We start from the raw sequence: 15,052 nt of genomic DNA on the forward strand, positions 1-15,052 counted from the left end.
TGCATGAAAAAGAGAGAAGGGTTCTGTAGTTCAGGACACGGGCAGAGGAGGGTTAGGTGTGGAAAGGTTTGATGTTCTTAATCCCACTTGCCCCTTGATCTCTGTCATGATTCTTTTTTAAACACAGGAACCTGGGGGAAACCTCAAGTCTCATAACTCTACAAGCCCGTATGGAATACTCTGGCCAACCAAACCACTTCCTCAAGTCTCATAACTCCACAAGCCCATATGGAATACTCTGGCCAACCAAACCACTTCCTCAAGTCTCATAACTCCACAAGCCCGTATGGACTACTCTGGCCAACCAAACCACTTCCTCAAGTCTCATAACTCCACAAGCCCGTATGGAATACTCTGGCCAACCAAACCACTTCCTCAAGTCTCATAACTCCACAAGCCCATATGGAATACTCTGGCCAACCAAACCACTTCCTCAAGTCTCATAACTCCACAAGCCCATATGGAATACTCTGGCCTACCAAAACATTTCCTGCCTTCAGTATCTGTCCATCCATCCATTTCCCAAACCGCTTATCCTATTGGGTTGTGGGGGGTCCGGAGCCTATCCCGGAAGCAATGGGCACGAGGCAGGGAACAACCCAGGATGGGGGGCCAGCCCATCGCAGGGCGCACTCACACACCATTCACTCACACAGGCAATTTAGTAACTCCAATAAGCCTCAGCATGTCTTTGGACTGTGGGGGGAAACCAGAACACCCAGAGGATACCCAGTATCTGTCTTCATTTCAATTTTTATTACTTATGGGGTGAGCTCTGTGGGTTCGAACTCTGTGCTCATAATTGAACACCTTGTGTTTAGCAGGGTGATTTTGCCATTGGGTCTTTCAGCCTTTAAACTTTCCTATGCCCAGTCAGGGAATATTTCACACAGTATCATACTTGGTCAGAGACAGAAATGTTGTATAGGAAGCTAAACCTGACCTTCAGAACTTCTGACATCTTACTATTATTTTTCTCCAGTACAGGATTGGAGTTTAAGCCTAGATGCACAAGGCATGAGGCAGGGGACACCCTGGGCACATCACCATCACTGGGCAGCAAAAGCCTTCCAGGAAATTGGACATTTTCTTAACTGTCCATAAGTTATAATGAAGTCAAACTAAGGTATAAACAGAATCATTATATTGTGCAATGCAAGGGTCATTTTGTGAAGGGGCGATGCTATAGTTGGGTCATTTCAGTAAAAAAAAAGTAAAAATCCAGGCAATAATTTGTTTTAACCAACCAAACGAGTATGAGTCACAGTGACAGAGACCTCAACTGGTTAGTTGAAAGAAAGTCTTGGTCTGGATTTTTACTTTTTGGACCTGAAATGTCCACCTCTGGACATAGTATATGGTGACTGCTTGCTCGTTTAAGTTTGAATATGTTTCATCAATACTGCTAAGATCTGGGTTCAGAAACTGACTAGTAATTTTCATGGAAATGTAGGATCACACATGCACATACGACAGAGTTTAGATTCCTGGTGGCCTGAGACAAGACCTACCCTGGTACGAGAGGTACTCGCTGGCCTAGGCACAAAAGGGGGGTTAGTGACCCCCCACACACACATACAGATAACAAAGGAGGCTAGCATTCCAACTTTTATGGCCCAGAGATTTAGGGACCTACAGATAGCAGAGTAGACTTCAAGGATAGGGGTCCCTCGACTTGGCATGCAACCCTCTCCCCACACATCCTGCCTTACATCTGTGTAACATCTGCTGAAGTACAACCCAAAACACCTATACCGTATACTGATGTGAGTCATTAACATACATAACATACATAATATACATACATAATATATTCTCTCAGTTTCACACATTGTAAAACAACCACAGGTGATGGGTGATTTTACAGATATTTACTTGTATGAACAGACAGTATGTCTCTCCATACCACAACACTATGATGATCTATCGCACCTTTCACCATTACCAGCAAGTAATGTGTGAACTGGACGTACAGCAGCCATGCCTGCTTAGTTAGTTTAATAATATTACTATTTAGAAAAGAACAATCTGGAAGATTTATAGAACATGGAACACCTGATTAATCAAAACAGAACACATGATTTAAACAACTCTTCATTGTCAGTGGCACTATGATTACCTGACACAGGGAAACATGTGATCACTTGACACAGAAGAATACAAGTTTAATAAAGATGCAGCAGTATATAACACCGAGACAGTATAACAGAGTAAAGCACTATTCTGCCAAATAAATGCTGTTATTTTACTGAGTAAAGATTTATATACAGTATATGATTTATATTAAATGGCTGAGCTAATCTCCAGATTTCAGAAGCCATGGTCCTAGTTAGATAAGTATCCTCAGCCATGTATCATCCAATCCCCCACATGGCACTCCATCGTGGAGACTTTACACTCAGAACTGCCAAATGTCCAGGCTAGTTCAGTACTGTTCTGCACCACAATCCTTAGCTCAAGAGATCTAGGTAGCTAATCCCCCCCTGCATTGCCCTTTTCTGTTCCACAGCGGGAAAATGGAACAAGCAATGATTTGATCACATAACCAATGTTGCCTTACAATCTGCAACCAGCTGTTTTTGACCAATCAGGCACTGAGAATGAGGAGGGATGACGTATAGAACACCACTGCATCCGTGGCACTTTTCACTGTTTCTGACCAATCAGTTACTGAGAATGTCTGTACTGAATTGTTTTAGTTGTATATTTGTGAACAGGGATGGAAATTTTTATTTAATTTTCACCACACTGTTTTAATAAAAGTGTTTATGATGTCTCACATGTGCCTTTCTGCACAGTTCGATATATTAATCATCTTCCTCACAGTGACAGCTTCACTATAAAAACTCAGAAGTGTCACACCACTCACTCATTTTGCTGTCACTGGCCTTGTTACATATTTTAATTGACGCAGTCACAGCACAGTTTGGCAGGTCCTGTTTAGAAACAGGCCTGTGACTTGCGATAACGGCTCTGATGAAGTCTGCCACCAAAGGACTAAGACTGTGGGCCATCCATCTTCAAACAATTTATCTTGGTCAGTGTCGCAGGGTGGTCTGTAAGGGTATACTCACACTTGGCCAGGCTGTCTTGTACCATGCCCGGGCATGATTTTGCCTCCTCTCCTGCTGATCTGCACTCACATTGCGCTTAATGTTCCAGACTGAAGCATGCTTTTCTCATCACCGTGTGACTTCTTATGTTGGAAAAAAAAACATAGCAAAAAAGCAGCATCACACAGCACAATGGAGTTCATGATTAATGCCTTTATTTTGTGGCCTATTTGGAGTTGTTTTGGGTGTAATGAGACAAGGCCCTCGTAAATATATTGATTATGCAACACAGTGATTTCAATTTAATTGTGCTGCATGAATAAGAAGTCCCTATTTGATGAAATATCTCAAAGTTTTTGTGTGTTGCATCCACTTTTTCCTGGATATTCTCATCAGCCCACATTTCCAGTAAACACTGCACCTCTGCCATAGACCGAAATGTTAGACTTTCACTACCCGATTTGTACAGCCAACCCGATCTTTATGGGTGCGGTTCATGTATAGTGCACGTGTGTGCATACATGTCCCAGTCGCATCACTGACATCATGCTGTGTTCCATGCATCGGCATGGTTAGCGATCACACTAGATGTATACCATGCTTGAGTGCATATGAACTGGACAGCAACCCACCTACCTGCAGGGGATCCTGGAGGATTACCGTTTTGATTTGACATCCACCTACCTACCTGCAGGGGATCCTGGAGAATTATCACTTTGAATGGACAGCCACCAACCTACCTGCAGAGGATCCTGGAGGATTACAGCATTGATTGAACAGTCACCTACCTACCTGCAGGGGATCGTGGAGGATTACTGCTTTGAATGGACAACCACCCACCTACCTGCAGAGAATCCTGGAGGATTACGGCTTTGATTGAACAGTCACCTACCTACCTGCAGGGGATCCTGGAGGATTACCGCTTTCATTGGACAGCCACCCACCTACTTGCAGGGGATCCTGGAGGATTACCGCTTTGAATGGACAGCCAGCCACCTACCTGCAGGGCATCCGGGAGGATTTCCACCCCAATTGGATCATCGTATCCTACCTGCAGAAGATACTGGAATATGAGAATCCTGAATGAATCATTGCCTCCCACCTGCAGAGGACACTGGAGGATGACTGCCCTGAATGGACTATCACCTTTACCCACACCCCTTTCATACAGTGTTCCCTTGTCAAACTAGCCCTTGAGGAGCATTAGCCTTCACTCTAGTCTCCTGAGTCTCTTTACACACCAAATTGCACATTAGAAAAAAATCAATGCATAATTACTATGCAATCTTTTGAAAAATTCCTACCGTTTATATTATACATTTATACAGGAACAAATATTTTCTAATGTGCCATAACTCTGTGCTTTGAGAAATGGGTAATGGACCAACAAATGACAAGCACAAGCACAGTTAAGCACCCTGCTTGTAAATCATGTACCGAAATTTTGTCCACACAGACAGCTGGGCAATACCAGTTATCCAACATGACTACATATGCTAAGAGAAGACAATACCTTCAATTTACTGTTAAAATTTTATATGCTCTACATGGCAAAACCCCCAAAATACCTAAAAAGGTATCTATTGATTGCAAAGAGATAATTGTTAATTCTAAAGAAATATCTGTTAATTCCACATTCAAAATGCCTATCACTCTGCTTATAAACAATACATTAAATATACATATTAAACATTAAGCATTACTGGAGTATAGCTACTGACAGCACAGAGACCAGGACAGAGGGAGTCCTTACAAATATTAAAAAACTGTAGAGTATAGCTACTGAGAGTACAGAGTACAGAGTATTAGGACAGATGGAGGCCTCATATTTATTAAACAGTTTAGTAAAGTTGCAGAGACCACAGAAATGCAGGACAGACAGAGGCCTTACACCTATTAAAGAACACTTCAGTATACCCAGCTAACATTGGTTCGTTGGGCCGACGTGGGCTGTTGGTCGTTATATCGATGGTCAAAAGCGGACGTCGACACAACGTCTGGCCAACATAATGGTCTACATAATGAAAATAAGATTTTTGGATATTATTGTTTGTTAGATACACTAACTGCCTTTTAATAGGCTAATTTCCTTTCTTTCTGAATCGATGAAATACACTTGATGTCATCCAAATTTTTCGTCGGCGTAACGTTTGGCAGACGTCTCATAGACCTTTACTCTATGTCCAAGATCAAATTTATACAGATTTCTTTTCAGATCAAGATGAACTGTACAACCTATACCTCCACAGAAAAAGTTTAAAGGATTCCATAATCCCTTTTCTTCGTTGGCTTCATGTCCTGACAACGTTGGGTATTGACTAACTCATGGTCAGTCCTGGACGTTGTCCAGACGTGCAGCCAACGTCCAGAATGTACAGTATACCACAACCATGACAGCTTCCCAGCTAACATTTAACATTGGCCCAACGTTGGTAGAACGTCGGGTATAACGTCGGCCCAACGTCATTAGCAGACGTTATCTGCACATCGGGTTTACGTCTGCTCAACGTCTGCAGACGAAGGACAGAGGAAGGCCTTACACGTATTAAACAGCACAGAGACTGAGGAGAGAGGGAGGCCTTATTCCTATTATGCAACACTAGAGTATAGCTGCAGAGAGCACAGAGATGCAGGACAGACAGAGGCCTTACACCTATTAAAGAACACTTCAGTTTAGCAGCAGAGAGCACAGAGATGCAGGACAGACAGAGGCCTTACACATATTAAAGAACATTTCAGTATAGCAGCAGAGAGCACAGATACCCGCGACAAAGGAAGGCCTTACACCTATTAAACACCACTAGTGTATAGCAACAGAGAGCACAGAGACGAAGGACAGAGGGAGGCCTTACACCTATTAAAGAACACTTCAGTATAGCAGCAGAGAGCACAGAGATGCCTATTAAATAGCACTGGAGCAGAACTGCTGGCTCTGAATAAATCAGGAGAGTATAATTAATCAGGAGAGGCAACCTACAAAAAATGAACAATAAAATCACAGTTTTGGTAATTATATGTGAAATGAAATAGAGTATGTTAAATGGCAAAGTATTAAATAGAATGGGCTCCACTTAGTCTATAACCAGAATTTGTAATTTTGTATCTTTCCTGTCTTTTAAATTTTGTTAATAATTTATATTTGCATTAAAAACTACAAGCTAGGGGTACAGGTTTTACTAAAGAGACAAGAGTATTGCTAAATATTTTAGGCAGGTGCAGGGTGAGTGACAAGCACACTATAGGAGGAGAGAATGCGCTTTGATAGTGGATGATAATCCCGGTGAGGGAACATCAGAGAGAAAAAGCAAGACATGTGACAATAAAGGCTTTTCACACCCCAGGAGTCAACATGAGGACACACCTTTCATGTGTGGGAGTTTGTGTTACATATGGGTCACGGTTGAGGTCCAGAAGGCATTTTTGTTCAGCAAGCATGAACATAAAGGAAATAAAATTATGCTGGGTCTAAGCAGGATATTGAAAATCAGAATAGCGGAAAGGACAAGGAATTTTCATTCTGCATAAAATAATCAGAAACGAAAGCCCAGTTCAAAGTATCTAAATTCCTAAGAGCCCTGGATATAATTAGAGATGAAGAAGTACTTAAAGTCAGCTCAAGAAAAGAGCATGTGGAAATTAGCCAGGAGCTGTTTTGTGCTGACATTTATTCTTCTAACACGAGTTAGGAATGTACTTCGGACTGAAGGCGAAGGTAAACTCCTAGACTCACTGAGAGAGGACAGTCGTATGAGGTATTAAATCATTTTGCGACAGAATTTGAATGGCCACACACTTTTTTTTGCCGATAAGTATGAACAGTTGTCTTTCTTTTTATGGCTGCTGTCAATTTTTGGGAATAATGCAAAGTCTCTTGTCTCATGTTTCAGTGTGTGATCCACTCACTCATCCACTCATTTCCAGCTTCAAATCCTACATGAGCAAGTGGGGAACATGAATGAAGGGTTCTGATGTCAAAAACATATTAAGCAAAAAAAATATATATAGTCCCGGTTTGTCTCACAAGAATAATTGTGGTTAGTGATTTTGTGCATGTCTTGGTGTTCCTATACTAAACCACAAGTGGAAATCAGTGCATGTAGACAAAGACATCGAGGAATCCACCAATCTTGGGCACATTTTCCTTCACTTATGTTGTTCAGACAGATAAAATACAGCTGTTGAAGTTTTGAACTGCATTGTAATAGGTGAAATATTTGGAATGATGAAGGCCAGCAAGACAAGTTCTTCAGACTGAGAATTTCTGAGGTATATCTTTCATCAGTACTGTATATGAAATCAGCCAGAGAGCTCACGCTCATATCTCTTCCCCATAAACAGATATCCAAACACCCTCTGGGCACTTCCAGGCCCCCACGCAGCTACACAGCGCATTCTTTCATCTGATAAACACAAGTTCTTCTTTATTGGAGCCTCAGAGGTGTTTACATGCAAAAGCCTCAAACAGCATCTCAGTGAATAAGCTTAAACCCTTTTCTATGCCTCATTGTCATATCCAATAACAACCTTTGAACATTAACAACCATGGAATTCAGAATTTATGCATGATAATTTCCTTTTGGACCTATGATTCCATAGAAGTAGCTTCTCCACAGAAATGGTGAGAAGTTTCTCCACCAATGTTTTATGATTATTTGACTGGCATTATAATCATTATAGGCATGGGAAATGTGATCATAATAAATCTGGGTCCACATGTAATTGGTATTCCACTGCTGCAGACACGCACCCTGATTGGAGCAGGCAGGAGGCGTGGCGTACTCACGATCATGGCGGAAAGAGCCCCCATAGGACGTCATGGTACAGTCACAGGAGAAGCCCTCCCACTGCTGCAGATACACACTCTGATTGGAGCAGGCAGTAGGCGTGGTGTACTCACGATCATGGCAGAAAGAGCCCCCATAGGACGTCATGGTACAGTCACAGGAGAAGCCCTCCCACTGCTGCAGACACACACCCTGATTGAAGCAGGAATCCTCTGTGCAGGTTGCACCAGGGCCTGGGAAGATGACACACAAGACACATTCACATATTTGTTTTGGGAGGCTGGACAGTAATTAGGACAATGCATTTTGAAATTTCTGATTAATGAAAGAGTAATGCTGTAAGGAATGTAAAATATCATTAGATCAGGATACTGACAAAACTAAAAAAAAAGACAAAAATATTCAATGGCTCATTCTGAGGAAAATAATGTTTTTATTATACATTATAATTATACTGAATGAAGAAAACCTAAATTTTACTTTTTAAATAACTTTAAGGTTAATCTTTTTTTAAGATTTTTTTGTGCTTGCACCAAACCTGAGAAAACATTTTCTATTAAACATTTAATCCAAACAATTCAACGGTAAACAAACATTTAGATAATTACAGTTTTAATTTTGCCTGTATTTCCTGGTTCAATGTGAATGTGCCCACAGGCTATAGCTGCTCCATAAATATGACTTACAATAGCACTGTGCCATTATAAAATCTGAATATTCAAGGAATATGAGTTTCTTTTACTAATGTGCACAGTCTCACAGGCAGGAGTTATGTAACCTTTTGTCTGGAAGATTACAGATAGATTAATTGCACTGCGTGTCCCAATGCCTGATCTGACAGTAACTTAAGCCCCCTAGTGATTATAAGTGGGTAATGAAGGGAATTATCAGTCTGAGTTAAAGTTAAACACACAAATAGAGGTAAATATTCAATACTGTACGCTTGAAGCCTAAAAATACCTCTGATGCTTGAACATTACATGTCCCTGGTATAAAAGCGACCTTGGTAGAAACAAATAACACTTGAAATTTATAAAATGCTAATTCAGATATAGGAAAGCACATTGTGCTGTTAACCTGGTGCAACTGTCGCTAGTTTTGTCTAAAGCAGGGGCGAGTCCATAGGGGAGCCTGATACCTACAGTGTAGGTCTTTGGGTAATGCTTTGTTAACAAACCTGTGATGCACTCGTTTCAGGAAGCTGATAAAAAAATCTTTTGTATTCCAATCAATCCTATTGTTGAATCAGTTATGCTTTTTTTTCTGTTACATGTATGGTTATGTCTTTGTCTTAAATGAGCCACTCAGGGATGCAATAAGAATTTCAGTCTATTACTGACAATGAAGTGGTATCGTATCGTATCGTATCGTAAACAGGTGCGTCTTACAGCATCAGGTTGTATTTGCTAGTAGTTGAAACACACTGGTGAGGTGCTGCACACTGAAAAGGAGCACATCCCACATCCCTGAAAGAAACAGTGGTCAAAGATTAACCCGCCCCCCAGCCCTGAAGAAGTAGTGCAGGATTGAATAAGAAAAGCCCGGGACAGTCTTGTACTTCTGCTTGTGTGGAAGCTTTTGGTAAAATACATTACGCAACAGGAAATAGAATCGTTGCGGTGAGCAACCAAATAAAATGGTGAGGGTATACAGAGGCTCCTCTACTTACGAACTTTCAGCTTATGAACTTTCAAACATACGAACGAATTAGACTGTAAATCCAAATTATGTTCCCTGGACGCCCGTTTCCTGTCCACAACATTAATTTTTTTTTCCTGCTCGCCAATTCCGGGTACTACGACTTCTGGCCGCTACTCCCGCCGTGCAGCAGCGTAGCGTGCGGACTCCCAGCATCCTAGTTCTTTGCACTTGCGTATACCCTTAGAATGATGTTGAATAACGACTTACGAACATTTCAAGTTACGAACGGCCGTTTGGAATGCATCTCATTCGTAAATGGAGGAGCGTCTGTATTTTGCTTTTTTTCCCCAAAACCTTCCATAAATAATTCTGTAGTGATGATGTTGAGGATAGAGATGCTCATCATGTTTGCAATAATGAATGTGTACATCAGGGGGTTCGCAGGAGATGCAGCATGTCAACACTGCCCAAATAAGCAGATGACACTTCCCGCTGGTCGGCTTGATGCTGTGCCATTTATAAGCCAACACACACCCAGAGAATAAATATTACATCACAACAAAACCAACAAGGAAAACGTTCTGTATATCGCTCAGCATGTACAAGTGAAAGAAAAGTATAAATGTCTAGAGAGGTGGGACGCCCATTCTCACCATCGCAGCCCCGTTCCACTGGCCCCACCCTGTGGAGTGCATCTGCAATCAGATCTGGGAGTCTCCCATTTAGGTCGATGGAGGCCAGGCAGCCTTGGTATCCATCCCGGGATGCAATGAGTTTTGGCAGGCTGTTGTACATATTCCGCCCAACTCCCCCAAGGTACAGCTCTCCTGAAAAACACAGCAGGCCAATTCGTTTATTAATGTAGTGTAAGAAGAGTACAGGAGTTGAAATCCAAATCCACATGTGAAGAGACATCCGCGGCACTCACATGCTGTCAGTTAACACAAGCTGACTAACATGGGATCCTGTAATTCGCATCTATACCAACTCACCAGCATAATTTATTCACCCTGCGAATCACATGGCATTGTACAGAGGGGGTAAGTGCTAATTGATGGAGTGACATCACCCCGTCACACCCACCAGATTCAACCTGGCCGGTGAGGTCAGTTCAGAAGTGGTGAGGGTGAGGATGATGTGCAATTTAAAGATGGATTAACAAACGTCAAGCCCTGTAATATTTAGTACATTAAGGAAGGCGTACAAAAATCCTGAAATTCTTTGTCATTTTACAAAGGAGAGCATGTAGCGTACCTGAAGCAGGTACTAATCCTGATTTGACATGATTAATATGATTTCCTAACCAAAATAAACCCCCGAAAACATATTTCTGCAAATCAGCTTTTCTTTGTGCAATGGATACAAAAAATTAAAGGACACCATTTGTACCCAATACCAGGTGCCTCTAATTTATTGACATTTTTTGTGACCTACTAAATATCCTCTAAAAGAAAAACAAACAAACCTGTTCCATTCTGAGAGCAGTTTCACAAGTCCAACAAAGTTAGCCTAGGCATCCAGCTGATGATGCTCCAGCCCCCGATTTCTACATAATAAAATGCTTTTAAAAGTTAATGTTTGTATTTCTTATTGATTTGTGGTATATTTTAACAAGAAACAACTAAGAATTATTTATTTCCATCGGCTGATCTGGCGGTTTACCATTATCCAGCTAGCCTACGCCAGCAATTCTCAACCCATGGGTCGCGACCCAAATTTGAGTCAGAGCAAGTTCTAAGAAAGTCGCAAGGCATAGTTGGAAACGTAAGCATTTTAAAAACCAGCAAACTCCTAACCTGATCCACAATCAGATTTCCTAGTATTACGATCCTCAGTCTAGGGTTGAGGACCGTCAGAAAGGTAAAGGGAAAGGAGAGGGGAAAACGAGACAACCAGGGTTTGGGAAAAGGGAACACGGGAAACAAATGGATATTTTTTTGTATTTTTTTATATTTATTCACAAAGACTTTCACAAACAATAGGGTAACAAACTTCGGGAGTGACACGGCCAAAACAATAAACAAAACAGCATTACCGAACACGTCCCAAACTAAGCTAATTCTAAACAAAAGGAAAAAGATGAGAAAAGAAATGACGCAGACTAAGCCTAACTCCCTAACCAAGCCACAGAATAAGCCACACGTACGCAAAACAAAATAGCAGTCACTCCCTACGTACTTAACAGAAACGAACATACAGAACACCAAAGCCGAAACACAGTATCCGAGGGGCGAGGCAAGAGAGGAGTCAGGAGGAAGGCAAGAGATGACAACCAGAAAACAGTCAAAACCAAAGGCAAAGGTACAGAAGGACAAAGCAAGAGACGAAAACCAGAAAACCAAAAACTGTCATACACGATTAATCCAAAAGAACGCAAGCAAACCAATAACAAAAAAAACCAACCAATAGCAGAGCTCCCGCTACTCTCCCGCCACGGCCTTTTAAATCATAAAGGCGGAAGTAGCGTCGAAACTCGGGGCGTGGCCAGGTCCGGGAGGCGGAGTCGAAGGCAGCTGGACAACGATCAGGACCTGTAGGACAATCCCTCCCCAAACCTTAACGTAACACTAGCAATGAAGAACACATATGCACTTTTTTTTGTAAATTGGCTAAAAATCTGATTAAAGAAAAAATAATAATAATTAAAATGATTTTAATTTATTGCAAATTCACGTTCACATCTTTGAAAGTTCACATCTTGAAGTTTCGTATGCAGAGGAACATATACAACCAGAAAAAGAAAGAAAGATTGTTAACTATAAAGTAAAATACATTTATATTAAAAAAAAAACTGCTTACGTGATTGTGTTAAGATATTTTCCCTCAAGACAAGCTTGGTTGAAACTAAAGGCTGCTAACAGCTCAAAATACAACAGAGAATAAGTCTGTACAAAAGGAGCCGATTGTTTCATAATTTAAATTATCTGCATGAAAGTGGCACACAGAGGTACTGAGAGAGAGAGGAAAAAAAAACGGAAAATAATGACATTAAATGTAAAATTATCTAATAAGTCTTGCACAGAGCCATAAACATGTACTATGTGGTGCTGTGCTGATCATCCTTAATTTTGGTGGTACTTCTAACTTTTAGAACAATTTAACTGGTACTAAGAGTGGGAAAACTCTACAGATACAGGAAAGTAAATGTCAGACTGTGATACTACACCAGTATACAATGAAGAGGAGAACAACACTGCTGTTTGAAGAAGCAACACTCAGCTGTCAGACATTCTCTGCAGAGCTACGCCCCCCTGCTTCCTAAGTGCTATAAAAACACACACCTGCCCCCCATGAGTTTGATCAAAATCACTCTGCTGTCAGAGACTAGCTCAAGGGTTTGGGCAAGAACACCAATGTATTTCAGCACGAAATGTCATTAATAGAAAGAGAGAATGGGGAATTATGTGTGAAACATATTTCCCTCTCATCTTCTTTCATAAGCCTAACAGTGTTCCCTGATTAAAAAGGTTATTCAGCAATATCAGAGAATGCCTCATGACCAAGAACAATATGAAACCGAGATGTTTGGATATGTGTGTTTTAAATATACAAAATGAAACCTAAAATATACACAGAACAAATGAAGCAACCGGTTTGTAAGAAGCGAATCTTTATAGAAAGGCTGGTTTCTCATTACCGAAACGAGAAAATCAGAAGGACGTTAGTGTGTATTGTTGACAACTGGCTCAGCATTGACTAAAGAGACAAATATCAAAAGAGGGCTATGGGTCAGCCAAGGGGGGCAAAGAGGAAATGGAAGGGGCATCTGAAAAGGAAAAATTAAGGCAGACTTTTACTAAATGCACAAAACATATAATAGCATGTGTTTTTGTTTTAATAATGGATATATTGTCCAGTTGCTTTTGTATTCATCCAGAAAAGTTATTATGGAATATATATTCACTGCTTTCTTCCGACCATTGACTAAAAAACATCATACCCTTATAAGCTCTTCATTTTGTATTGCTTTTCCAAAGCAACACGATGCACTCTTGTGCAAACAGAATAATCCAACCACCTGCATTCTACAGCTTCCATGTTGGTTACTTAACAGTCTCATGGACTCCTCCATGTCCAAAGTATTTGATACTAACCTTTTTTCTCCACAAAAAAAGAAATCATATCAAGTTGAAAGAAATGTCTTCATTGCACATCTCAGAATAATAAATATGTCATTGGGTCAATTACTTGTGGTCTTACTTTTAATTCAGGTTATAAGACTTTTCAAATACATGTTTATGCCATTAGTGAAAATAAAATGTGAATAGATAAATAGGAGCAAAAAAAAACTACTAGCTTGTAAGTGTCAAGTTGACCATAGCAGCAGAACTTTCATCCATCTGCTTGCTGTCTAAACACACTGAACCACCCATATCTGTGAAACCACCAAGTGTACATACATAAAATATTAGGGTTTGTATATGTTCATCCTTCCAAAAATTACTAAAATTATAATTGCTTTCCATACATTCATTTGGGTCATTTATGGCCAAAAGCCATATATAGCTGGATTGGGTTTGGGGCTGTTATAGCCTGTCTCCACATCACCAGACTTTATGAACTGAATCACAGGGAGAGGTGATTTAGAGGGAGACCCACAGCCAGTGACCCTCTGTATACCCTCTGAGCTCCTAGAAGCTTTGTGGACTGGTCAAACCCAGGGCTTATGTCTGCCCCCAATCCATCAATCTGGACCACCCTGCTGATTACCTACAGCACAGCCTTCATACCAAGAACCCTTGTCTGTATTGAATAAAGAATGGATAGTAAGAAGTATATCCAGATTTTGGAAAAAACATCAGCCATTAAATTGGGACAATGACCAGCAGGACAATGACCCGAAACATTGTACAAAAGTAACCAAAGCATGGTTTGACAAAAAGAAGACCCAGGCTTTACAGTGGCCTGGCCAGAGTCCGGATGATTCTGATTGAAAATTGGTGGCGTGATCTCAAAATTGCAGTTCAGAAACAAAAGCCTTCAAGCTTAGCCCAGTTGGAGCAGTTCTGCAAGAAAGAATGGGAAAAATTGCCTCCATCCAGATGCACAAAGCTTGTAGATGGCTATTCAAAGTGATTTCAAGCAGTTACTGCTGCAAAAGGGTGTTGCTACCAAGTACTGACTGTGTGTCATGTGAAGGAGTCAATTACTTTTACATTTTTGCATTTTTCAAAACATGACTGTCAATTTGCATTTGTTTAATTCACCAAGCTCTAATTGTTTCAAAAGATATACACAGAGAAATAAAAGTTCACCGTTGATACTCTGCATTTGTGATTTTTATAGGTTGTAATGATGTAAGATGGAAATATGGTGGCTTTCCAGAGGGGGTGGAACACTTTTTCAACCCATTGTATGATACCATCAAATTTAATCCTTCAGGTACTAGATTTTTGTAGATCTTGGGTAAAGTGGCTGCCGTTTTGCGTCAGGCAGTGCAATGCAGGAGCAGAGGAAAATGTGCAAGGGCTCTGGAGTACTTTCTGGGTAGAGGTCGACGTACTCTGTACACAGGAATTCTCCTTTTTAATCTCCTTCCACTTTATGAACTAAAACTACTGACAAAGACAACGT

General features: G+C 40.8%; 1 protein-coding gene across 1 annotated transcript in view; it reads right to left on the bottom strand.

Moving 5' to 3' along the window:
• The window catches only part of LOC125750613 (neurexin-2-beta-like), a 357,714-nt gene that overhangs the window by 215,032 nt on the left and 127,630 nt on the right, over positions 1 to 15,052 (bottom strand). Inside the window, exons 14-15 of the mRNA XM_049028714.1 lie at positions 10,132 to 10,305; positions 7,951 to 8,070 (exon numbers count right to left, since the gene is read on the bottom strand). Of these exons, the coding sequence (XP_048884671.1) occupies positions 7,951 to 8,070; positions 10,132 to 10,305 (294 nt within the window). The remainder of the gene's footprint in view (positions 1 to 7,950; positions 8,071 to 10,131; positions 10,306 to 15,052) is intronic.

Source organism: Brienomyrus brachyistius, chromosome 10 (assembly GCF_023856365.1).
Source record: "Brienomyrus brachyistius isolate T26 chromosome 10, BBRACH_0.4, whole genome shotgun sequence".
NCBI lineage: Eukaryota > Metazoa > Chordata > Actinopteri > Osteoglossiformes > Mormyridae > Brienomyrus > Brienomyrus brachyistius.